The 27,693-nt window shown below is 37.3% G+C and overlaps 1 protein-coding gene across 5 annotated transcripts in view; it reads left to right on the plus strand.

Moving 5' to 3' along the window:
* The window catches only part of VWC2L (von Willebrand factor C domain containing 2 like), a 423,395-nt gene that overhangs the window by 33,261 nt on the left and 362,441 nt on the right, over positions 1 to 27,693 (plus strand). For 3 of the 5 annotated variants that reach the window (XM_032693013.1, XM_032693014.1, XM_032693015.1), the window contains one exon: positions 20,631 to 20,761. In XM_032693013.1, coding sequence (XP_032548904.1) covers positions 20,631 to 20,761 — 131 coding nt within the window. Of the gene's footprint in view, positions 1 to 1,163; positions 1,274 to 1,819; positions 2,177 to 20,630; positions 20,762 to 27,693 lie in introns of those variants that run through there. The other 2 variants (XR_004357976.1, XM_032693016.1) reach the window with 2 other exon arrangements.

The raw sequence follows: 27,693 nt of genomic DNA on the forward strand, positions 1-27,693 counted from the left end.
ATAGCTGTTGCTGTCTTCCTCAGAACAGACAGCCCTGTTAAAGGGGGAGAGTTGGGAGTTGTGTTGTTGCTTAAGGGTTTCCTTTACCCTGCAGGCATTCCTGCAATGCTTTCCCTCATTCACTTTGGGATTTATGATAGGATTTGACTGTGCAAGAGTTAAGAGGGAACTTGCCAAGAGCACAGGAGGCTCCATGCAGAGCACCCGCAGCAGGAGGTGGATTGGTGCTTGTACAACTCTTGGTAATGTCAGCAGTGTTTGGCATTTGAGACCAGAACTGAGTAATTTCATTAACTTGGGACTAATGCTTTGGTTTCCCTTTAATTAAAGTGTCAAGACCTTAAAGTTTCTCTTGGAAATCATTTGGGAATTTTGTGGGGCCAAGGAGGAGAGTGGTTTCGTTGTGCTTGTTTCTTCTCTAACAGCTCTTTGGTACTTACAGCCACTGATGGGGATTCTGCTGGTACAGGGTCTCTAACTGGGCCATTCCAATGATTTTTTGAATGTTAAACTTCTGCCAAGATCTCTATGACTTTAAAGGAAAGAGAATCACTAACTGACACTAGAATGCACTGCCCAAGATATAAGCAGTGTTGGGTACCTTGGTTATGACATTATTGATGCAAACTTCATTTCACTTGAAAAAAGTCAATGGTTTCTAAGAAGGGATTTTTCTTGCGTGAGAGGAAAAAATCTAAGTTCCACAGAAATCTGTTTCAATTATAATTTTTCTATTTTTTTAAGGTCTGTTTTATAATAAAAATTTAACAGTGCAAGACATGGGAAGAGTTATAATTTGGGAGTCTTATATACATAGTTTTAGTTTTCAGTACAACAAAACAATGATCTGCTTGGGTATTTTGTGGTATTGATAAAATACCTATAAAATTATCCTATATAAGTCCTAATTGTAATTAATAAACAGTGGCAAGTCAAAATGTGCAGAATGGTAAATGTCTTTGAACTGGGAAATAATCACCACCATTTTGAAAGAAATATTCTTCCAGAAGAAATATTTGCAGTCTAAAATTCACAGTTAACTTAGATGGATGTTCAGGGCAATGCGTGAACTTCTGCTTGATGTACTTACACCAAAAAAGTAGATTAAACGAGGCTAAAGTTAATACTAATTGTTTGTTTTGGTTTTTTCCATTTTAATGTAGTTCAGCTTAAGTAATTCATGGATGAAACTAGATCCCTTTCAAATTACTGAATGGTGATTGAAATATGAAATAAGCACTCAGACCCCTAAAATCTGGAAGGAAAGGCTCAGGTGCTCACTGTGATATTTATATTTTAAATTAACTATTCTGTACTAAGTTGTGGATTTTGGTGTTTCAATCTTTTTTCCCCAATATTTAAACAAAGTCTTTGCATATGTAAACATCACTTTAAGGAAAATGAAATTCAACATTAGCATTTAGTTTTCATGGTAACAAATCTCTCACACACCCTAAGTGCTCTGGCAGGAACACGCACTGCTTGTCATGTTCGGGGTTGTTTGTCTTATATATTCAATCAGCACTTCTGGGAGTAGAAAGTAGAGGCTTAATTGTTTCTATTTGAATGCAGTGAAATGAAATAAAATACTCAGTCTTTATTCCAAACAGTTTATGAATTAATAATTGAACAGTTTCCTCCAGAAAATGTGATACTGTTTCATTGGAGTGTCACATGCTATGAGGACAATGTTAATGGGTCACAGGCCTTTTCCTAATTGGATTTCCAGTTTGAATCTAGGCCTGACAGGGTTGCTCATGATTAAAGCTAATTGTTGCATAATCATGGCTTAATTGGTCTTACCTGCTCTTACATGCAGTAACCCCAGTGAAACCTCTGCCAGCAGGGAGTCTGAGGGGGGACAGATGTGTGCTGGAAACCAGCCTGTAATGATGGATCTACAGGTGGGGTTTATACCAGGGGAACAGAAATAATTTCAGCATCATATTTAGACACTGAAGGCAAATCTGCTGCCACTAAATGCAACTACTTTGTAAAGCACAACTGCTAAACAATTTTATGGACACATTGAGAATCTTTTCATATTGCAAATTTGTGTTTATTTAAGTGCAAGCTAATGTCTTAATGTGGCCATGATCTCTGAGATTGGTTTGGGGGGGCAAAAAGCACAATATATTATTTGTAGTGAAGTGGTTTTCCTTTCAGTCGTTCTCTCTTCCCTTCAACTTCAACTAAGGTGCTGAATTGCAAAGTTTGAAAACACAAGTTTGAAAGCCTAGTTGTAGAATTCTGTTACTCAAAACACAGGCCAAATAATGCTGAAGTAATGTCGGATTACCAGATACTCAGTGGACAGTTTCAGTTTGCACATCTTTGTATACTTTGCAACATATTTCTATATTTATGTTTACAAGTTTTTATCCTCTTTCGTGTATATAGCTCAGGTAACGTGCTGTACATTTTAAATTATCCAAAGCAGATCAGCCAGGCAGACATCTGAAACTGGTTCTATTTTTGCAGGAATGCTGCACTCATGGTAGAAAGCAAACCTCCCCAGTGTTTCTGTAGCACCTGTAAAGAAATTGTTCTCTCGAAGCAGTACAGCAAAAACTGAGATTTGCTGTGATGTAAATCTATCAAGAGTTGATTTCCACAAATAGCTTGAAAAATAAAGGAATAGATAAACAAAAAGACTGTGCAAGATCACTGTACACTAACAAAAAATTTAGTCATGTTCCAGTGGTACTTGTTAGTGTGAAAATGTTGCCCTATATTTCCACACTTCTGGTGTGCAATAATTATAAATTTTAAAAAATTCTGTTTAAATTACTTAACTTGTGTAGATAATTTAGGAACAGTGCATATAGCTGTGATGCCTCTCTGCCTTTTATATGTGTATTTTTCATGGGCACAGCCTACGAAAATGGCCTGAAAAGGATGTTAGTGATAGTAAAGAAATTCACAGGCCTCCTTCACACTTCATACAAAAATTGTTCTTGAATCCAGCAGATAAAATAATCAGAGACAGCAGCACATACCCACGTTAAGGTAATAGGTAGGGAGAATACCTCAGTGATGTGTTTCAGAACAGATCACAGGGTTGGTGAACATCAACATATTGCCCTTGGTTTTGTGTTAGTAATAAAAATAGTGATGAGGATGGAGATGAAATAAGAGATATTTTTACTTTAAAAAATTGTATTGGGGGGAGGGAACCCTCGATTTTGAGTGTATTGTACTTGAATTATTTTATATACAGCCAGTTACTGAGTGATTGGGTTTGTTCAAACATAATATTAATTGGAAAGAGATGTACTCATGAGTTCCAGGTTAGGCTTTGGCAGCTGTTTTTTCTGCTGCTGTTCTGTTGTTGACTAAACTTTCCTTGTTCTGATCTTGTTCCTCCAGCTTCTGTGTTTTCAAACTAATAGTTCATGACCAGTTTTTGCCTGCCACCACAGCTTTGAAGAAGTGGGGAGAGGGGGACTTGCTTTGATCTCAAAAATCCATCCTGGCTAAAATCATTTTGGAAGTAACAATGAAGAGGAGCTGAAAGGGCTTTGTTGGCACAATTGTTTATTTATAGAGTTTTGTTTTCTTTTAATGTAAGATGGCCTATTATGTACTAATTGTTTTATATTTACACAGTTTATAAAAAGAATGAGGGGTAGGCTGACAATATTGGGAGCACATTTAAGGATAATTGGATAGGTCCTGTGTTGTATTTGATAACTCCTGTATTGGTTCTAAAAGCACAAACAAACAAGCTAATACATTCATATATTCTTAACCTTGGCACTAAGTTAACTGATTTTTTGGTCTGGGAGTCATAGCAAGGAGCTCTTTACTATTTGTGTAGTTTATTTCCATTTTTGTCAGGATACACACAGAGTAAGCTTCTAGCCACCATCTGGTGATGGGTGTGAGCAGACAGCCTCAGTGGCAGTAAAAGAGGCTGGATGTGCCAAAGCTGGGGCTGGGAGCTTAGTCAGAACATGCCAACACCTGTGCAGGGGACTGTTCTCATCAGCTGTGTCAGCTACTCCACAGTGCTCGAGATTGGCTCCATTTTATACCTTTTGGAGTGGTCCTTCTCAGTTTCTTTGGAATAAGTTTGTTTTCTTAAATAATTTATGAATGTCAGCGAAACTTTTAAATTGGAGATTTGGAGCTTTAAATGTTGTTCCTAATAATACAAATCCTGTTTTTATTACTTTTAAAGGTCTTCTAACTAATTGAATTAATTCATCATTAATTTCCTGTCAGAAGTACGTTACTGTAATAGAGGTAATGGGAGGAAACAAGAAAAGGGTAACCTTTTTGTCTCTCTTTGCAACCAGATGTATTTGAGTGTCACTTTAGTATGTCATTGGATTGTTCCACTCAATAAATTAATGGCACAGCTGAGATTTGATTTTATTAGCACTCTTTTTGGTGAGTCTGCATGAACTCTAATTTGACCATTATTTTTAGCTACACAAGTATGTGCCTGGGTTTTACAAATGAGAGGTTCATCTACTTGTAGTCTGTTTTGTCTTACTGTACTTTAGCTGCACACCCAATCCTTGAAAGCCATTTACCAAAGGGTTTTTGAGCCTTTCAGTTTTTCTTCTCAAAATAACAGTGACTAGGATTTAAAGTTCTACAAAAGTGTCTGGGTTCCCTGCCATGGAAGGTACTAGAAGTAGATCATGGAATCATGGAATGGTGTGAGTTGGAAGGGACCTTAGATGCCTAAATGCTTTTGAGAATTTAAGTCTTATATGCTGAGATAGGGCTGATATTATTGTCTAAGCATGCTAGAGTTAAATAGTCAGCTTCTGTAGCAAGTCAGCTGTCATTATATAATGTTGTACTGCAAAGGTTCATTGTCTGGTAATTAGTATCTTAATAATCAGTGAAACAGATCTAATGCTTTGTTGCCAGTGACAGGGTTCCAATTTTCTGCCCCCGTTTTCTTTCTCCTCTCATTCTTTGCATTTTTCTGGTGGTGCTCATTGGATCAGGTGAGCAGGATGGCCCTGGGTTCAAAGCCCCGCTCTGCAGTGCCAGGGAAGCTGGATCTGCATTGGGGTGTGTGGGGACACGAGATCTGCTCACTCTGTGTGTTACACGAAATCTTTTCCTGCTCACTCAAGAGCAGGTGACAGTTTCTGGGGGGAATTTCAAGTCTGTGGTAAATGTTAGAGAATCCTCACAACCTTTCTGTGTCTGACTCCTGATGAAATTGTATGGGAATGTGTAAGCTATTTGAATCATGGTAAGAATTTGTCTGCTTGTAAAGAGGACTTTTACCTCTACATTTCTTCTGCAATTACCCCTGAACTTTACATGTTTAAGGGTTTCTCTGCTCCTGTTTAGGTAATACAGTAAAGCATGACACTTTGGGGTTCTTTAGTTTGAGAAAGTTGTAATTCCACTGTTATGATAAAGATTTACTGCTGTATGAATCATGGCCTTCTACCTTTTTGCTGAAGTGCACAGACAAGCTACAATGCAGATATATAGCACATATCAGTGCAAAAAGTGTTGGTTATATATTTAGGACCTTCCATTCAGTATTTTTTCTGTAGAAATTTGAACTGCTGCTCTCAGCTGTTTCTTTGAATTTCTGCTCTTTGTGGTTGTTTCTTTGCCCCACCCCCCTGAGGAATATACAGGTAATTCTGTGCTCTTCCATCCCCATGTCCTTTGTGCAGTATTATAACTTAAATGTTTTAATCCTTAAATTAAAAAACAACCAAACCTGAAATTTTAAAGTGATTCTCTTTTGAGTGTCTGTGATGATGGCAATACATCTTCTGCTCTGTTCCTTATATTCCTGTTAGATTTTGAGTTAGAAAAGGAAGTTTTTGGAGAGACTGTACTCATCAGTTTGGTAGAAGCCTCCAAAAATGTGACTAAGCAATATTAAGGTCACAGACACACATGAATAGCATGAGTGTATTAGCAGTAATATCTTGGAGGAAAAAATCCAACATAGCTTAATTTAAATGTAGAAATATGGAGTTAGGATCCTGCTTCTCAAACGTGATTAAGTAATGTCTATTAATTATGTTCTTGCAACATATTTTTCCTCTTTTTTAAAATTTTATTTCTTACTCAAGAAGTGAGGCCTCAAAAACCTTGAATTTCACTATAGTGCAGTAACGTGACCAAATTCCAGCATGAGACGTGGCACCAATGAAAGGACTAGAAACGTTTTAGACTTACCAGTCTTTCTGGATGATGCACTGATAATTGAATATAGAATAATTGTTTGTGTAAGATGTGTCTTCATTTTAAAATGTGTTTTCTTTCACGTGTTTTTGTTCTGAACAAATGAGATAGTTTTAAGAAGCTAATGGTTGGAAGGTAATCCTGAGAGAACAGTCGGAGATGCTGTAATCTCTTTTTTGAAATTCATCACCTGTATATATTTGTTTTTTCCACTCCAGAAAAAGGATAAGTGTGCATTTAATTGTGGGAATGATAGAAACTGAGAGGAACGATGTCTAATATGTTTTAGTGGGCATTACTTTGTTTTCTGTTTTCCTCCATATGCACAAAAAAGGATCTCTAATATCTAAGAATCTGACAGTGTGATTCCAGGAAATTTCTGGAGGCAGAGTATTGCTGAATTTTTCATCAGTGAGGTTCTGGAAGTTGGAGAGTTGGTTAGAATTTCCTTCAGGGCAATTACAAAAGGAGTCCAGAGATACAGTTTATGGCTTAAACATTACAGGCCTTGTATTGGATGTGCAGCAATAACTGTGATCACATAGAAGAGTTCTTTAAAAACATATTAAATGCTTTTAGTAACTGCAGTTCCTTTGAGTAAAAAAACATGTTGGTGGTTTTGCAGTTTAACTGTGAAAGCTCTTGCCAAATACTGCCTTCAGTGCCTGCAGAGGGAAGGTAGAAGTACAACAACAAGAAGAAAAAAGAAATAATTTAAGGTGTTGATGTGACTACTGAGGGTAGAAATGAAAGATAAAAGAATGAACTGACAGGTAAAGAAGACAAGGCAACTCTCTGAGTAAGATGATTTGGTCTTTGGGCACTTGGAAATAAAAGGGTGATTTGCAACGTAATGCAGAAATTGAGGTGAGCTTGAGGCACAGAGGAGAGCAGGGGATTGTGGACCTTGTGTTTTAGACCAAGTGGCTGTAACAAGTTCATGGTTGCTTGAATACCAGCAAGTGGAAGTTTGCAATCCTGCATTCTGGATCAGAAATGAGGAACTGAAGCAGATCTGTCAGCAGCAATAGAATTTATACCCAAATCCAAAAGGCACTTCACAGAAATGTTATTTTACTGAAACTATTCCTGTGCTTACATTGTCGGTTTTACTCTAAGAACACTTTGGAATATAGGACAGTGAGAGTTGGACTTAAAAAGGGGAAAGGTGGCAGTGCAGGTTTATCTCTTTCTGCATAACGAAATAATTATGTTCCATACAGTTTTCCATGTGTCATGTAAATACTTAGGAATGCATGGAAGCTACAAAGGAAGTGAGTGAAAATTTGATAAGAACATGTCACATGACTGTGAAGTAAAGAAAGTAAACAAGTACAAGTGTACAAGTAAAGAAAGACTGAGACAATGGTACAGATTATAAATGATAAAATAAGGGAAGAGAAGACTTTTATGATATAGAATTCTGGAGGACAAAAGTAGAGCAAAAAAACTACGTTTAAATCTGCGTGTGGAAAGGTGTAGCTGCAATTTGTGTGTTGTGAAAGCAAGAGAGAATGAGAGAGGACTTCTGATACAGGTAGACCATTGGCCAAAGGAAATTTAATTGGCCTATTCCTGTCCACTTGGGTTTGCTTTAAAGAGGAATTTGTAGGAATGTGTTAAAGTGGCTTGTTATCCTCAAGCTTTTACTGAAGTCATAGAGAAAGGTGCCAAGAATATGGGGTAAAAGATAAGGACATTTACTAAAACAAGTGAATTTATAATACAAGGGGAAACGAAGTTCAGATTTGTAGTTAATTACATTTCTTTATGTTATTGTAGTGGACAGAGAAGAGTCACACGTGCTCTGTATATTCAAAGGGCAGTTGGGCATAACTGTATGGCTTGGGAATCAGGGCTCAGGGAGGGTTTGAACCTCTGTAGATATTCAGGAATTGGGAAAGTTACAAGGAAAAAAGAGGAGTAGATGGAGGAAACAAAGGTAATAGTTTAAGATATAAGAATAATTAAAATAGAGATATGCCCCGGTTGCACCAGCATTTTTTAAACTAATTTTGTATGCTGCAAGGTCCTGTGTGCTCTACTGCAGAATTCCTTGGAGTATTCCCTTCTCAGCCTGCTTTTTCTCACTAGTGTCTTACTCTTCTTACATCCAGATTGTGGTTTTAGTTTTCCTAAAGTAATTCTTAACCAGTTTCCCTCTGGTAACGTCCTGTGAATGAGCACAGGCTGGTACAGCCTGTGATCAGATAAATTGTGTATTTTTCTGGGTAGGTGGTGTTGCATTATCTCTCTCCCTGTTGTGGAGTTCTGGTGATGTCTCTTTAAGCATTAGGTTCCAAACTGCAGTCACTGAATCCAGTGGGGTTTTACCCACTTGTCTCATAACTGGCTGTACCTTTACTCTGAGTGCACAGAGAAATATGAATATATGGCAGCTTTAACACTTAATAAAGCCCATGTTCTTCATACTCATCCTGTGCTGTAACTACTGCTGACTGAAGTTTGCCCTCTCCAGTAGAAGCTTTGGAGCTGTTATGGCAGTGCCCAAGTGCCCCAATATAGAATGAGATTGCAAGTTGTCTTCAGTCTTTCTGTTGATGAGCAGCTGGGGAGAATTGGTTTGGGATATTCCCTCTGATTTTGCCAGAGAGGATGGAACAGAAAACTGTGGCATGTGAACAGTTATTCTACAGTTTGTAGAGAGACCAAAAAAGACAAATAGCATCTGGTTCCATCTCAAAATTGAGTGGGTTTTGAGCGGCTAATGGTAATAAAAAGCAATACAAACTGTTACTTACATTCTTACTAAGGATATATGATTTTGAATACAGAAAAAGAACAGATCCATTGGCTAAACAATTGCTGTTTTTCAGAGGAAAATTCATTTTAGGTCCCCGTACCATCTGTCCTAACCCACATGAACAAATTACCTTTCTATTGAGAGTACATGGACTAGGCTTCAAGAATTGAATAAAATCTTGCAGTTCTCCTATCCCGCATGAAAGCTCAGTGTTTCAATTTTGTAACTCAGGAGTCAGGTGGTGGTAAACTAATTCTATTTTTTCATCTCCTTCTGTTGTAAGAAATTGTCTCAGGGAGATTGTGCCAGCAATCTGTGGGTACTTTCAAAACTATATTTAAGATGTAAAAAGTGACTCAAGAAATGGAGGAATAGAGTGATAGAGAGAACTAAAAATTGTATATGATTAATACTAATATTAATGCAAATTATCCCAGATGTGGAAGATACAATTGTGGAATTGTGCAAAATCAACGTGAATAATGTTACTAATATGGTTGAGTCTGACATGCAGCCTTAAATGGAGAATTATCAAATATTTCCAGAGATGATTTTTTTCTTCAAAAGCTATTTAGCATTCTTATATATGACTTGGGAGAAAAAAAAGAACCTCAAATCTGATTAGAGTTTTGATTCAGAGTTACTGATCAAGTTATCAAATAACACACTGGAGAGGTCTTATTACATGAAGAGACCAGGAGGGGAAGTCTGGATCACTTAGTAAACTAAATAGAAAGAAAAGTATACTTTACTACAGTGGCTTTTAAATTTCACTGAATCATAGAATAGTTTGTGTTTGAAGGGACCTTTAGAGGCCATGTAGTGCAACCCCCCTGCAATGAACAGGGTCATCTTCAGCTAGATTGGGTTTAATTAGGAGGTTCTTCATCACTGACTATGACAAAGGAAACAAAATACATATTTAATAGCACTGTTTACTTAGCAGGCAAATGTAGAATAGAATTTAGCAGATGAAAATTGAATCTAAGAACATTCTGGGTCAGACAGAGTGTCGATTTTGAACAGAGAACGTAGTTGGGCGTTTCACAAATGTACTGGCAGTTACAGCCAATTCTTCAGTCTTGAAAAAACTGGCAATTTCTAAATAATGGGGTTATTTTTTAAGCTATGACTAGCTCAAGTAGAAATTTAATTCAAGGAAGTGCAACGGCTTGGGGTTTATGTGGTCCAAAATCAGTGACAGATAGGTCTGGCTTCCTGATCTGTCTTGCTGAATCTAGAACAGGCTGACTTCCTCACACCTTCAGGCAGTTTTTAGCAGATTGGGTTTCACTGCTGGCACATTGGGGAAGTCAATCTGGCAGTACCTCACTTTCATATTCTGCAGTATCCACTTCCTGCAGCGATGACAATATTTATGGTGGTTAACTGGGATAGATAATCAGCTTTAGCACGGCTTGATATAGTACTTACTGCTTGCAACTATGGTAATCAATTAATTAGCTCTTTATTATAAAAAATCCATTTCTCTCCAGTATTGACAAGTGGAGTGCTTTGTACCTGCTTGTCAGAGTACTCTTACAGCTTTGTTTTCATTATTTCTCATTATGTGGAGCTTGATATAATGGTTGCTTGCTGTCCTGAAATGGAGTCAGTATGATTAAGTGCAAACAGGGGTAACATGGACAGCATCTGTAACGGGTAATTGCAAATAAATCAATAACTAATGGGCCCTGAATGTGTTTACCAGTTCATTGTAGTGATCTATGGACCTTTGTAAACCCTGTGTGCCTTATAACAGTTATTGAGATGATTACAGTGTGTACTTTAGTCATGTGAAAAATCAGTGTGTGCTGGCTACTGGGAACATAAACACAGTTTGATGTTCCTGTAAATGCCTTAGAAGCAGAATATTAATTTGAGGAAAAATGAAACTTTTTTTTTGTTAATAATTTCAACCTCTAGTGTTGGTATTTGGATATTATTTACGGTAGGAGAATCTTTGGGAATAGATACATCTCTCTCTTATTAGAAGCAGAAGATGACACTGTGTCAAACAAAATTATCAAAAAAAAATAAGACTCTTCCCACACTCTTTTATCTTTTACAGTACATGTTTTAGCAATAAAATCAAAATTACTTCAGATGAGCTGTACTCTGGAACATCTGTAGATGAATGTATAGTCTTGTATTTCTTGTATTGATGTTTTATGGAAGAAAAAATCACCCACAACATGTAATAATACTTAAAAGATGAGAAATACTTGTTCTTTCAGTGCTAAGTTCCCAAATAGTGGACAGCAAGTGAGCTGTTCCTGGCTCTAACCCTGGGGTCTTGAAATCAGTTCAAATACTGCAAAGGGAAGAATCTTACATGAGGCATGGATGTTATATAGGGTGTGACTTAATAAAAATGATGTCATGGTATCTATCATATCTATATCATAGTATCTGTGATACTGTACCATAATCACTATCTCTGATCTGGGAGGCTTTTTCTACATTTGGATCCGAACATGTCATGTTTGATAACTGATTTCTTGATTCATATGGCTGTTCCAAGAAAGCAAACACACAAACTTATTTGCAGAAAGCATCTAAATTATTTAGTTGATTCTACTGTAGGATACTTCTGTAGTAGAGAAAATTCATATTAGTCGCTATGAACAATTTTTAAAATATGTATAAAAAAGACAATACTGCAACATACTTTGAAGGACATCAGAAAACTGAAGTAACTTGATGTCTGTCATTTAATCAGCATTGCCTCTTTAACATGATGAATTGTGGGGCGTACGTAGCGTGTGCTGCTGCAACTTATAATATTGCTGAAGTTTAATAGCGCCGTAATCAAAATTTAAAACTGCAAAATAAAATTATAATTGGAAGAAGTTTCTATATTTTATTGCCCTGTTGTTTATTTTAAAGTTGGTCATAAATTATAATAGCTTTTCAAGCATAAGCCTTTTAAAGGAAGGGATAGGGAATATCTTTGGGAATAGCACGTGGTTATTTGTGGCTTACAAAACTGCCATGAAAATCCAGGCAATTGCTTGTGTGCCTCCAATCATCGTAATTTATTGCAGCATTTTCACTGATGTTATTTTTCTTCTCCTTGGCAAATGAGCAAGCTGAGTTTTGTAACAGTTTGCACTTGTTTATGCAAGATTAAGTTATATATGTAGTTATGCTGTACATCTGTGTTGTATGAAGATATTGCTTTGTGACTTGTTGATGATCGGTACGACTTATTATTTTGAAAAACCAACAGGAATGTGTTCTCTTATGATTTAGTGATATGGTGATCACAAGAACCAGGGCAACACACTGGGAATCACTACCAGCTAAACAGTACTAAATAGTACTGAATTTATTCTTTCACATGTGATGATTTTATGTTCATAACTCTTATTAATGGCAATCAGAAATAGAAATTTAAAATCCAGGCGTATCGGTATAGACTTTGTATCTTGGAGTTGTAATAATTTTAAATTAAGAAATTCAGTTCAATTACATATATTAAGTTCAATTCCCTCCATGAGGGAGCAGTAAATTAAAACTTGGATGATCATTATATCACTTTATTGAGATGGTAATATGAACTTAGCACTCAGACTTATTAGGACATTCACATACTGGAATAATTTCACTGTGACTCCTCATTCACCTTATTAACTCAGCAGAGACTGCTGGGCATGCAATATGCTGTAACAGACAAGATTAGTTAAAAGAAGGGGTTAAAATCTATTTGATGAGGCAGCTGTGATGGTAGAAATGTTGGAAGAAGCTGTGTGGGGTATTTCAGTACAGCACAGACATGCTTTCTAAGGCAGAACAGGTCCTCAGTGAATAGCTTGTTTTTCAGGACTCTTCCTTCTCTGGAGAAATTCTGTCGATCTTTATAAAGCTTAAGGATTTGTCTTCATTCAGTGTGGCTGCAGAGGGTCTGAAAGCAAGGCTCAAGGAGCCGTTCTATGTTGCTCAGCTCTTGGTCACAGAATCCCAGAATGGTTTGGCTTGGAAGGGACCTTAAAGCTCTTGCAGTTCTCACCCCGTGCCATGGGCAGGAACACCTTCCACTAGACCAGGTTGCTCAGAGCTCAAGCTTTTTTGAACATTTTCAAGCTTGTCCTACAACTCCAAGCTCTCAGTCCTCTGAGTGACTGTGCAATCACTGGGCAGTTGCCTCTAGTGCACCAGTTACATTCCAGTCCCCACATTTGAAACGGCGTCAGCCACAGCCACGTTGCTTTAAACTGAGAAATGTGATTTACATAGGTGTTTGTGAAGAAGTTTGAAAGTTTTAGCAGAAGCTAAAATATTGCAGTAGTTTTATTCCTGTAGGGTTGGGCAATCTGTTTGGCGTGGAGTAAGTTTGTTCATTTTTTACTGTTACTCTCTGAAATAGTGGTGATAAAGTTAAACAAGCTGTAGTGCTGAAAATTGGAAGAAAGATATTGCTTTTCAATGATGGAGATCTTATAATTGTTAGCTTCCTCTGGTTTTTTCAAACCTCTCCAATTATCAATCATATAAAAATATGGTTTTAATAGCCACAATAAAAGAAACAAAACTAGTGAAGTGCAACAGCTTTAAGTTTGTCCTTTTGATAGTAGAAAATAATTTCTGTGACTCTCTCAATGAGAGCTCCAGTCAAAAAGTGATTGAGTATCTGTGGTACAGTTAGACATTCATAGTAGTAGAGCTTTCTAGTTTCTTTATTGCGTAGGCAATGGCCATAAGAAGACTAGATTTGGCAGAACCTTAAAACTGAGATTGTCAGGAGCGATTTCAAGGGTAAATTTAGTGTTAGCACCAGTTCACAAACTGTCTGAAGAGCTGCACTAGCCCTGAACTTGAAGACACAACAGTTTTACTATTGCTTTCTTTTAATTAATCTGACTTTTATTACCTATTACATATTATCTTCATGATTTTTTTTATTCAAAAAAGGAAAAATTGTCAGGGTTATAAAGTGAATAAGCAGGATTTATGTGGCCACAACCTTTGTAGCTGAGTTTTATGTTTTTTATTAGCAAGCCAAGCAAGATGTAGCACGCACTAAAACTTTTACTACATTTTCCTGCTATTGCTTTCAACTTCCTTTCCTTACATTTCAGATGTTTAGAAAATAATTGTGGTCATGATTAACATAGTAAAATACTGTGTAAATGTGTTGTATTACAGTAACTGTGGACACTGGAACATTTTGAAATGGAGTTGTTTTAGTATTAATCATCCGGTAGTGTCTATGGACTATTTGGCTGATGCATTGCACCGAGTATCTTCATTTCTTTCATACTCTTCTAGAAAAGGATACTCCCTCAATTGCAGAAAATATTTTAAAAAGATAAAATCATCCACAGCTACTATATTTTATGTCAATTTTCCGTCACTCTTACAGCAAAGCATTTAATATTAATTTAATAGTTTCCTGCTTAGTATTTGGTGTCTTCTGAAGCCACCTACCTCCAGTGCACCAAGCCCGAGTTACTCAGAGAACAGGGTTTTTATAATGGGAAAGAGGGAAACAGGAACAGATTTGAATCTATCTTAACTTTGGAACTGGGGTTTGAAAATCCCATAATTTGCTTTTAAGTGTTTTCACATTTACTTCATTTTTGATAGTCTGAAGACAGACAAAGATTCATTCAGTGTGAGTGATTACAACCAAGGTTATTTTCATTCTTACTTATATATTTCTATTTTAAGAATGTCTTGTTTATTTTTACCCTTTGAATGTATGAGTTCTTAGTTACCTCTGAGTTGTTTTTAAAGCTGTGAAGGTTTGGACAAAATCTGAATGTAAAACTCAAGTCCTGTTTTGAAAACTACATGTTTAAGAAGGAGCTTCTGGGTAGATCTACTGCCTTCCATGGGAATGCTTTGATATTTAAGAAATAAAATGTGGAAATTTCAATATATTTAAATGTGTTTAAAAAGAAAATATGCAAAACATATCCTCCATAATACAAGCCTATCAGATTTTCCAGGAAAAATAAGCAAATGGTTATTAAAATTCTCTTTAAATTTGTGTGAAAACAGCATTTCAGTGGTATGTCTGTAGCTATCAGTGATTAGTGCAGTACTTTTTCTAAGTACAGAAGAGCAGAGATAATACCGAGTCTTAGGTGAGAATTGAGGATAGAGTATTTTCTTGAAAATATTTAGTGGTACAATTAGGCTGGTATGAGTCTTGGACATAGACAGTAGCTATACCCTAAGAAGAATTTAATCGTCGTTGCTTTCTTCTCATTTGTGAACAGAATATCTGGTATTTGCTTTTTAAATGGAATGTGTGGGTACACCAGCACCTGTGACTGACTGGGCACCTTGTGCATGTCTTAACTGCAGTCTTAGAATGACCTTCACCGTTTTCAAATGGGAACTACTGATGATAGTCATCAATTTTGGCAAAAAAAAGATTGCTCCTTCTCCTCCCTCACACAGTTGCATAGTGAAGCTACTTCTGTTTGCTTTCAATTTTTAACATCTGAGCGAGGAGAAACGTAGACTTTCATGTAATAATGATATAGACAAGGCCAAGCTGTGATTTAGACAAACTGATTTGGATGTTTTCTGTTTTCTATTAAACTCCACTGCATTTTTCTCAGCTGTGAGATGATTTAGATCAGTTCCACTTATCTATTCATTGCCTTCTGTATGTTTTGACAAATGAGTCTCTTGCGTTTTCCCCGAGGAAAAAGAAAGGTGTGGACTTGCTCTGAAGAGCCCTGCTATCAGAAAAGACAAGGCAGTGTTACTGTAAAAATCATAGATAGGACAGAAAAGAAAGATTTCCGAGAGCTTTAAGGGTAAATTGCTTTAATTGCATAACAGTTTCCATCAAAACAAGATTTGTTTCATTCAGAAAAATTCAGGAATGGTTTGAGACTCAGAGGCTATGAGTTGAGTTTAGCAGCTGTGCCAGAGAATTTCAGCTTGGTCTGGGGTAAATCGTAAATCCTCATATTGTTCAGACTCTTAAATAAAAAGGAAAAAACCCATATACACACACCACAAACAAACTAAAAAGGGAAGGTATTTATCTTCCTTCTGGTTTGGTTTTTGTTTTCAGGCCTGTGGGATGTTGGGGCATGAAATGCCTTTGAGTTCATGCAGTCCTGACTTTTGTAGTTTACTGCCTTTTATTTTAGAGAGCTCTGGAAATACTGTGTGTAAATAGCCTAAGAGTCATGGCAGCTTTCTGTGGGTGGCTGATAGGCTGTTACACCTGTGACTTTAGATAAGGGGTAGTGTAGCTGTGAAGTGACAGCTTGGGCAGTGACAATGTACTGTCTGCTTTTACTGTTGCCAGTGACATTGTCAGAGGACACTGAGAATGGGTTTGGTTCACAGAGATTCTTTCTGAGATGCTTTTTTGAATGCAATGTTCCTTGCCTTTGATGATAAAGTAATGGGGTGTTTAATTTCACAGGCGGGAAGGGCATAGCTTTCTCTTTCATATGGGTGTAAGGGAAGCTTAATAGGTTTTCATGTTTGTCATAGTACAAATGTCTAGTACATGGCAGATACAGGAGTGAAAAAAACCGTGTTATATTGCTTTGACTCCTTAGCACTCGGTGCATTTTCCTGAATTTTGGCATGCACATGACTCTTCCCAGTGCTGAAGTAGCATCAGACTTTGCAATCAGTGTTTGTAATAAACATGTTTCACAGAGCCTTGTTATGCAGGGTCTCAGCTTGTGTAATGGATTCTCTGTTCCCCTAAGGATTTAGCAATTGGAAATAATAGAATAAAGATTAAATAATGACACTTCATTGCCCAAATTTGTTAAGAGAGAAGAGCTGTCTGTATTAGCATTCTTGAACATTTTTACTGTAGGAAGCTTTTAGGATAAAAATACCACATTTATTTTCTAGGGATAAATATTTGTATCTGGGGAAAAATAATCTATATTGACCTTTAATTTTGTAGGTAGCTTGTTCGTGTTCCTTTTGAGGAGCTCAGAACATGCATACTGAGCAATGCTTCACATAAACTGAAGTTCTGATACCTTGTTAAATGAAGACAGTGATAATCTGTCCTGGAAATACTGTGAGAGAACACCTTAGGCTGCTATTGCATTGAAACTCCTTGGTGGCTTCTCAGGCAGGAAATCTACTCAGAGGAAGACTTGATAAATTCACCCTGTGACTGCCACCTGGTGTGTGCTGGAGAGCTCCTGAAATCAGCCTTTCGTGGGGCCAGGACAAGCAATACCACTGTTGATGCCACTCAGACCCTGCAGTAGGAATCATAGCTTTGAATTGTCTCAACAGCTGGGGCCAAGTCCCTTGTTCTAGTAGGATACAGGATTATCACTGCCAAGAGGAAAAAACTATAGTTTCAGAAGTACTTCAGATAGTCAGGAATGGTAAAAATATTAATATTTTATATTATCCTCTTTTTATGATATTTTTGAATGTTACAGCAATCATTTCCAGCAGTAGTTCCTGAAGTAGTATCTGGGGATTGTTTTCTACTGGAAAATGCAAGACTTTCAGTCACTTCTGTTCAGACTGCCTCATCTTTCCTAGATTTGTTTCACTCTGAAATGACTAAGTCTGGTAGCATTTACTAATTGGTTTGGCTCCAGAAAGTGAATGAGAACAGTTTGCAAAAAGCATTTTTATAGTATGTCTTTTTTGCTTTATAATTTTAGTTGTTCAAATTTGCAGTGCTTGAAAGGTGAAACTTTGTCAGACAAGGAGTACAGAAAGCAAGATTTGCGTGAAGGCAGTGACACATACTGGGACTATACTCACTTCTAGTTAATCTCCTTACTCTGCTCTTTAGTCTGTATGTAATAAATACCACAGACTTACTTTAATCTTTCCTAACTTCGGAAAATCTGTGGATTTTTCTTGAAATGGACTTCAGAGATCTGCGAGAATAGTAAGGCTGAAACACAATCAGAACTTGGCATGCAATTCTATAAAAATCTGGAACTTTAGTCACAAACATATTATGATTCCTTCCTGTATTAACAATGCCAGATTAAAGTAACCCTTATTTATCTTGTGGTTGAAGCCACAGTCCACTGAAAATGTCTTCCAGGTCTTGGGTCTGTAATAGATGTGCTCACACTGATCATTAAGTCATTAGCTTAATTATCTTCATAATCATTTAAAAAGTTTGACTCTGGTTAATAGCATCCTTGTAGAACATGCAGTTTGGAGAGCTTCTGAAATGGGAGACAAAATTATATTCTTTTGATAGTTTGTAGTTCTGAAATTTGCTGTATGATCGTTCCTACAAATTAACGGGGTGGCTCCCACCAAGTTTAGTGCAAACAATTTTTTAAAAAGTTAGTGGTTATCCCTGCTGTGTGTGTGCATTTTCAGGTTAAAATACATTCATTTTATTCCCTTTTTAATCTTACTGGTTGATGGACATTTTAAAGAGTATGGCAATTTCAGTCTTTCCTTTAAAGCTTCTCACAGCAGCATTTCCTAAATGTTGCAAACACAAGCCATCAGCCAAGTCTTCAGCAAACTGTGGTGTCTTGGGAAGCGGTTTTGTAATGACTGGTGCAGTCCTTAAAATATATTGTGCACTGTTGCCCTCCTTACATTCTTTAATGACAATCTATTTTTAATAAAGCCATTTAGCTTGGTTAATTAGAGTTAGTAATAAATCTCCTAGTCTGCTGACTAGTCTTAGACTGCACTCAAGGAAAATGAGGCTGCAAGATTAACTACATGTATTTTGACTTCTTGTGAGTGTTACACTTACAAGAAAGGTGTTTTGAAGAATACAGTGGCTTTGCCTGTTAATGCAAGTCGTAGAGCTAACCTCCATGGAAAATAGGAATAGAGAGCAAATGGAAAATAGCACATGCCAGTAATCTTGCAGAGCGGGGCTGATATAAACCTTTGTTCCCAGTTCTAGTTCAGTGTTTTGTCAGTAGAATGCCAGTTTTCTTAGCCAGTTTTTCCCATGAGGCTTTTTGCAGCTGCTGATGTTTCTTTCTCTACAATTCATGTGAGATGTTGGGATGCAGCTTCCCTTCCCTGCCTGGTGTGCCCAGAAGCTTTCTGGTCCTTGTCCTCAGCTTCTGAAGTCTCAGGTCAAAGCAGATCCCTGTTAATCCCACCTGAACCGGCTCGTTCTACTGCACTGCACTAAGCCAATGGAATTCACTCTTGGTCCCCTCAGCTTTTCTGGGAGTGTCCCTGGAACAGACTAAAGCCTGTGCAGACTCACAGATGTTCTCAGCTTAATTCTATATGATCATACTTGTCTAATCTGCTTTTTGGGGCCTGTTAGCTGTGCATAGGTGAGGCCAAGTGGACTGTACAGTTGTGACCTCAGACTATGATCTGCTTCCGGTCAGACTGTTCAGTGTCCTGCAGTAGGTCAGAGACTCACTGTGTACAGCTCCATAAATACATGCATTTAGTTCTGGCAGTTTAGCTCCATCACCCAGTTCCATAGTAACAGCTTTTTCTTTAGTTTTGGTAATTTTAAAGCACGTGGTTTAACTGTTTGTTATTTTCAAGCTCATAGTTAACCGTTACAAATAAATTGATGCTCAGATATAGAGTCCTGAAAAAGGACTTTGCTCCAGGTCTGTAACTGATTGTTCCAGTGGTGCAGATCCATGGTAGATGCTGTCTCCCTGGTTTGCTGCTTTGGAGAGGCTGTCAAATCTGGGTAGTTGATAATTCATTAATTGCACCACAGACTGGGCTGCACTGAGCTTGGTAGTACAACTCAGCTTTAGTCTTATCATCTCCAGTAGGGGAGGTAGGCCTAGGGAAAATAAAAAGAAGATAAAATACAATTTGGACAATGGGAGTAGTTCTTTAAGTCCAAACTGAAGGAGCCTTCCAGCTGCTCATTGATGAAATGGAAAGGTTTATAGAAGTTAACTTCTTCTAATAGTAGGGCAAGTCACTGTGTCTTAAATTGCTAGTTTTAAACTCGCTGTTTAACAACTTCAAAACATTCTGTTTGAGGAAAATTAATTAATTTACCTGAATTTTGACTTTAACTTTTGTCTTCCACAAAATAGTTACTAAAACAAGAGATTTTCCTGAATTTAATGTAAGGGATTTTATACTAACAATTCAACAACCTCCTTTTTTGAGCATCATAACTTACTCCAGTAGCAGGTACATAAATGGCATGAACAGTAAAAGTGTCAGGTGGAGGTTTTGTCACTTACACCCATATTGTTACATGAACTATTTCATGAGTATAAATGACAGAAAAACTTTATTTGCCATTTTTTATTCTCTCTCACTGCATCCACAGTGGTGAGTGTCTTCTTTTCCATGACTGGTGTGTTGAACCACCCAAGTGGGTTTTTTCTGTTTTGGAGGAAGGAGGGGTTTTGCTGCTATGGACAGTGAATTCAGACTTGGTTACAGATAATGATGAGTACTGATGGCTGATCTCTTTCTAGAGCAATGCTATATTCATATGACTGCCCAGAAGCTAACTCATAGGAATATAATTTTAAAAGAACAAACTAATAGTGTTCAGTTGTTTGCTACAGGCTCCAGTCTTAGTTATACCTGTAGTAAGCTTTAACAGTATGTATCAAAATTAATAAAATCAGGATAACAGTGATTTTAAAAATGATAAAAATTGAATAGAGGACAAAAATAGAGGAGGAAAAAATAGGACAAAGTTGTATTTTCAAAATAGTGGGTAGTACCTTGTATGAAGTTATGTAGCATTTCTGAGAATTAATAATTTTATGTTTTTCTCCAGGATTCAGAGTTCCCTGTTGACCCTGAAGTGAACACATACCTTGAGTGTGCTAAAGAACATACTCAACCCCTGAAATCTGGAGAGTATCAACTGAGCAACATTCTAAAAGTGCACGACTCGGCAGTGAGCTGGTAGGAACCATTAACGGCACATTAATTTCATTATGTACGTGTTGAGTTTTATTTTTCAACAGGCCATTGAGAAGGATTTACTGTAAGTAAATTTCTGAAAATTTATTGGCAGCAGTCAGGGGGACTTTGCCTCCTGAAGAGTGTGAAAGGGGGAAAATGATCATGAAATGTGGTAGGAGTGTAAATACAGTAAAACTCCTGGGCAGAACTGTTTACAGATTGAGATTCATCTGTTGTGTAAGAAGGGTGGGATTCAGTATATATGAAAATGGAAACTAGAGATAACTGTAAACTCAGGTTCTAGGAAACTGAATTATAATGCTGAATATTTTTGCAATTTGTATTTGATTGCAGTTTATTCCCTTGGGTCAAAAAACCAGAAGAGTTTAAATGTAGATTAGCTTGAACGTGCAAATAGCCTGTAAGCAATGACATTTCAGGGCTTGTTAGCTGCAGCTGAGAAAGAATGAACCTAAAAATGTTTTTTAAAAAGTTAGACCTTGTAGCTAAGTCCTGACAGTTCTGCCATATTGCCTGGGTATGAATATATTTTTAAATTAATGTTAATATACTTTCATCATTCGCATAAACTTTACATAGGTTGATGCTATTCTTGCTGTACTCAGAGTGCTGGTAGATCGCTTCTGTAGGTATTTCCCTAAAGAAGAGCTGTATTCCTACACTTAATCAAAGAAACTTAATTTCTTGCTATATCCAAGAACCATAATCCAGTGTAGTTATGCTTTAAGAGTCAAAAACTTGGGCAGTATAAATCTCACGCAGATGAAGAATTTGACAGTTGACTAACTCATTAAAAAAAAAAAATCAGTGTTGTGAAGACAGAGGGGTACCATGTAAAGAGGACACAGAGTCAGAGCCAAGGGAAGCAGTGGTACACATGAGTGGATATGTGATGATGTGGGCATAAGGTAAGTTGGCTTTGAGAATAGAAAAAAGATCTTTACCCTTTTAATAATTATAATACAAAGGTCACAGATACTTTCTCTAGGTGACTGCCCGTATTTTGCAGTCAATAACCATCACACTGCTGGGAGCTTTGGCCTCACCGGGCAGGCTTCTGCTTAGTCTCAATTTCAGTTTTCTGTCTGGTTTTGAATAATGTTCTCCCAAATAGTATAGTCATATTTGTCCTAGCATGAAAGAGAGCTTGCAACTGGTGTCTCTGTGCTGCTCCTCCAAGGAGGCTGTAGGAAATCCACCCTAAATATTAGTGGGTTCTTTATCTGAAAAACACCAAGTTCCAGAAGGGTGTGTTTAAAAAATACAACCTGAAAAGAAAACCAGTCTGGAGGAGGAAGAGGAAGACACTTCCATACTTGGGAAGGCTGGAAGATTTTCAGTGGATCAGGTGGAGTAACCATCAGTCACACTGTTGTAACCTGTACAGGCTGCATCAACACCAGCTGTACATCATGGCAGGCTGCAGATGGGCAAGGCTTAAGTCATCATTTCCTTCTTACTCTTTGCCTTGTTAAGTCTCCCTTTACCTGTAGAGGAAGCCAGATTTGAGTTGCAAATTACTCCTGAATGTTGTCGCAAACTACTGGTGAATCTTACAATACATAATGTGTAATTGAAAATATCAGAAGCTCGTGGACTAGTCAAGAAAGGAATCTTTATCAAAGCTTTTCCATTATCTTACAGCTGAACAACAGATAAATATCCTGCATGTTCATGTTAGACTATTCCTTGTTTTCTTTATCTTTCTTGATTTGTATTTTTCTGTCTTTCTTAGTGAAAGCATTTTTGTAGATCCTTACATCCAGTGCTTCTAATTATTGCTGGAAGAGATACTTTCATGTGCTGGGGAATTCTAAGTATTTTTTGCAATTGATAACTGGATATCACACCTTAAGGATACAATGCCACTTGAGAAAGCAATTTACAGGAATAAAAATAAATTGGATGTCTTTAAACTTATTTGGAAACACTTTAGAACTTGATTGGAGAAACAACAACTACACTGAAAAAAAACCTGACAGTGAGGATGTGTATTTAGTTTCATATGCTGAAAATATGACATTGACTTTCATGTAAAGATAATGCTTAAAAGAAAATGAGAGTCTGAGGTAGTGCTCTAAAATTAACTGAAATGCTTATTTAAAAAAATGTGATAATATAAAAGCATGTGAAGAACAAAAGAATATCAAAGTGTTCTTGAAAAAATGTAAACAATGTAATTGAACTTTTCGTTTGCTTAAAAAAAAACCCCTATGTACGTGGTGGGCCGTAGTTTCTACATGGTTAACCATGTCTGAAAAAAAAAAGTACTTTAAACTTATTTCAATTAACAAAGATTTTTCCTGGCTGAATACTACTGCTTAAAATCAGTCTTTTTAAGTCATGGGAAAATAAGACTGTCTTGTTTCTCTTGTTAATGCTAAAGGCTATGTTGTAGGCTGGTTTGCCTTTTTCTGACCATGTTTCCTACAGTATTTTTTTGACACCCTGCTCAATTTCATACAAATTTGGCAGAGGAATAACAGTCAGAAGTCCTGAGGTTCCCCTGGGTTTCAAGAGAACAGATCTCTGCTTAAGAAAGGGTCACTTTTAGGACCCTGTTGGCTGCAGGTGGCTAAGAACTCCAAGACGGAATAGAAGTTGCAAATACTCTATTTTTTTGGGGAAGAGCTTCAAATGGAGCTTGTCCTTTATTGGATGCTATAGAATCCAATCTCGAGGCACACAGCTAATGCACACAGAGCTTGGCTTATCATTTTTAGTTTGACATAGCAGCTATTCAGTCCCAAATCTGGCTTTCCTTGGAAGTCCAAGAGGTTATTAAATACATAAATCAAGATTTTTCAGAGAAGAATGACTTAGATTAAATTATCTGTGTAGGGAATTAAATAAAAATTGCCCATTTAAAGGAATTCTGAACTCTCACTAAATGTATTTCTGGTAATTATGATTGTCTGTTTGATTTTACAGACACAAGGGGGAAATCCATATCCACTAGATGAAACTTAATTTTTTCTTGTAGATCATAGGATAGATGGAAAACATTCTGTTGACTTATGAGGCCAGGTTTGCTTTTCTATGACTTAGATTTTGCTCATGAGAGTCAATGTATCAGAAAGACAGAACAGAATCTGGTTTATCTGTGGATATTACTGGATTCCTTTACATTTCCTTAGAAATTGGAACACCTGAAAATCCAAATTCAAGTTTTCACCTGCCATAAAGCTGATGTAGATTATTCTTCAGACCTTCATCAGTATTCATTGAAACGTGTATTGGCTGAGGGGGAGAACCAATCCCTTGGGGAACAATGTTTGTTTTCTGTGAAAGCTGAATGATTCCCACTTTTCAAATCATCAGGTGAGTGTTCCTTTCTGCATTAAGCTCACATTTCTCCAGTGTCCTTTTAAATATCCTGGTAAATCTTATTCTACCTACAAGAAGCACTGAAACAAGATCTATAATGGCTAAAGGATCTTCTCAAACTTCCTTGTTCACTTCCTCCTCGCCTGCTTCCTGCATCTTTGCTGTAATCCCAAAGGGTTTCCAATGGAAGGCACTTCTGCAGTCACCACATGTGTTGCTACATCTGTCATGGCTTATATTGTCTTCACTTGGGAAAAGAAAGATGCCCACAAAAACATGATTCATGCATTTTTAATGGTTATCACAGCATTGGAAACTAGGACAATATCAGGTATTATTTTGGAGAGATGATTACCTAAGAGGAAGCTTAAAAATAAGCATTTTTTGCCTTTTTTCCCTTTTTTTTTTTTTTGCTATTTTTTAATATGCCATGGTCTTGTCCTCCTTTTTTCCTTTCCGTGCCTCAAACAGAATTTACAGTCCTCTATTCAAATTTTATTTCATGTTTATCTTGCATAGTCATTGCTTTGATGCAATTACTGGACTCACAATCAAAAGCAGCATAGAATTCATAAAGTATATGGCCTAATATGTGCACCAGGAGAGGTTTACATTAGATATTGGGAAAAATTTCTTCACTGAAACGGTGGTCAGGCATGGGAACAGGCTGCCCAGGGTGGTGGTGGAATCACCATCCCTGCAAGTGTTCAAAAGATGCATGGATGTGGCATTTAGGGGACACAGTTTAGCAAGGAACCACAGTGGTGCTGGGTTAACAGTTGGACTTGCTGATCTTAGAGGTCTTTTCCAGTCTTAATAAGTCTATGATTCTATATTTTAAATGGATGTTTTACCTACTAGGCATACCTGCATAAATAGAAAATATATTGTATATTATTCTTGTTTGCATGTAGCCTCATGTTCTCAAATCCTTTTTCCTTGTTTGATAGTTTGTCAAAGGAAAAGATAGAAAATTGGTAATGCTCTGCCTATGCACAGTAAAAATATGAAGCTGGGAGATAATAGTAAAGAAAAGCAAATACAAAATGTTTGGTGATTATCTCACCTTTCCTGATGGGCCCAGTAAAAGATAACTTTTCAATAGGGACTAATTCATCATTATATCTTATTATACTAGTTTCCCCTGTTTTTTATCAGTGGATTCCAGAGAAGATTTTAAAGAACTTGTCTCCTTAGAAACCGTGCAAATTGACTTGCAGCATAAAATTGTGTAATTGAAATTAAAGGTACGATCTCGTAGTGCCTCCTGCCAAGTAATGGAGGTGAAGAAGTATTGCAGAACCATGGACTCTTGCCCTCTTTAGTTCCCATTTACTTCTTTTTCCTCCTTAACTTATGAATACATGTGCACATCACACAGAGAAATCAGCTTTGCAGGAAAGAGAATTCTTTGAGTGCTGACATGAGGAACTTCTTTGGAAAGAGATTATAGCCTTAAGTTTGTGGTAAAATGAGGATATTGATGTGCATTGTCTCTTTTGAGTTCCAAATTTTCTTTTCATACAGTAAGGTCATGGGGCAGAGAGAATCTGGCAGTGTGTTAAGAACCCTGTGTTTTGTTTATGCCAGTCAGACTTTAATACCTGTGCTGAACTCTGTTTTGGTCCTTTATAGACATAACTCCCACTTTTCTATTTTGTTCCCAAACTTTCACTTTCTTAGAGTCGCCTGTGGGAAGAGCAGGACATTAAGATTGTGCTGTGTATAAATGAGGTAGCAGAAGTAGCACTGCTGATTTTTAAGCAAACATCTTGGCAGTTCTTTCAGTTGTCCCTCCTATTTGCCAGGAGCTCTGTATTAACGTCTCAAAGCAGTTTTATCATGATCTGTCTTGTCACTCCTTGATTTTCTTTGTGATGCCTGTAGAGTTCTGACAACAGTTACCCTGATGGTTTGCTGAGGCTGCTGCCTGTCAAACTGACAAATGTTGTCTCCCTTTCTCCTGTGTTCTGCCCATTTGTTTCCATCTCTCTGTTGTCTTAGAGCTGGTGAAGTAATGTCATTTTATTCTATGTCTGAATGATGCCAAGCAAAATAGGGTCCATCTACCAAGAGGTGATCAGTCATATGAATCATATTGTGTCCTTGTGTAACACATGGTAGAAAAGAGGATTCAAAATCCAAAATTCATGTGGAAATTTCCTCTTGAAGAAGAATAATTTAGGGAGGTAAAAAAATCCTTACTAATTATTTCAACTATCTCCTTGCTTCCTAGGGCATTAAAAAAGTTTTTTTTTTTTTTTATTAAATTACATTTTTCCATTAACAGTAAAACTTTTTAATTGTACCATCATGTGCTGATTTCTTGCATGAATAGCCACAGTGAATTGGAGATTTGCATTAGCAATATGAGCTGCTGCTTAATTTTCCTCCAGCTTTTAAAGGTATACATACAAGCATCTTTTCTGTGAGGAAAGGTGGAGAGAGCTGGGACTGTTGAGCCTGGAGAAAAGAAGGCTCAGGGACAGGTCTCATCAATGTGTGCAGATATCAAAGGGAGGGTGCAAAAAGGTGAGGCCAGTCCTCTCTCGGTGGTGCCCAGTGACAGGGCCAGAGGCAATGCACACACACTGCAGGGTCCCTGTGGTTATCAGGAAATGCTTTTTCACTGTGAGGGTGGCCAAGAACTGGCATGCCTGTCCCAGAGAGGTTGTGGAGTCTCAATCCTTGGAAATATTCAAAAGCCATCTGGACATGGTGCTGGGCAACTGGCTCTGTGTAGCCCTACCTGAGCAGGGGAGTTGGACCAGATGACCTCCAGAGGTCCTTTCCAGCTTGAGCATTCTGTGATTTAATTATGTATAGGTCATAAACACATACATAAATATGTATATGTAATATATCTAATAACAGTTATACATGCATGTGCTATTAAATTTGTCTGCTAAATAAGTGTAGACAGTGCAGTTGCAGGATTTGATTTTTGTGTGTGCTGAAATATGCAAATACTCGATTTTGCCTCTTTTGAAATATTCAAATTCTTTCTCTTTTCAGAAGTAGGAGTGGAAGCTTGGGTTAATCCTTATCTCCTTGTACATACGGTAAAAAAATCCCTATTTCTTTTGTTTTCCTCTCTCAATTTTATCAGCCTTTCAATATGTTTGAAGGAGCTAATGTGAAAGATTAAGTGTAGGGTTAACAAGTAACTTGGTGCATCTTCCTGACACAAGGGAGAAACAGGAGCTGCTCAGCCTGGGTCACTCTGACTGATCAGTCTGTGTGCTTGCAGTAGAGAGGTTTTTTTGTGGTGTTTTAAACTCTTAACTTTAGCAGATATATCCTGTCAAGCATGGTGTGTACACTTAACATTACTTACAGAGGGATGGGAAGAATATACTGTGTGTGTGCTCAGAGGGTTCTGGATATCCTGCCAGCTGAGACCTCGTGCACATCCTTATCTCCCCAACAGTTTTGTGAGGCAGCTTTGTCCTCCTGTGAAATAATTCCTGCAAGATTACCTAAGTGGAAGATCCAGAAATTAAATTCATGTCTTCCAAGTCACAGTCCAGTGCTTTAACCTTCAGTTCCAGAGTATCACTGTTTCCTATACAAATTAAGCTCTT

This window comes from Chiroxiphia lanceolata, chromosome 7, assembly GCF_009829145.1.
Source record: "Chiroxiphia lanceolata isolate bChiLan1 chromosome 7, bChiLan1.pri, whole genome shotgun sequence".
NCBI classification, from domain to species: domain Eukaryota; kingdom Metazoa; phylum Chordata; class Aves; order Passeriformes; family Pipridae; genus Chiroxiphia; species Chiroxiphia lanceolata.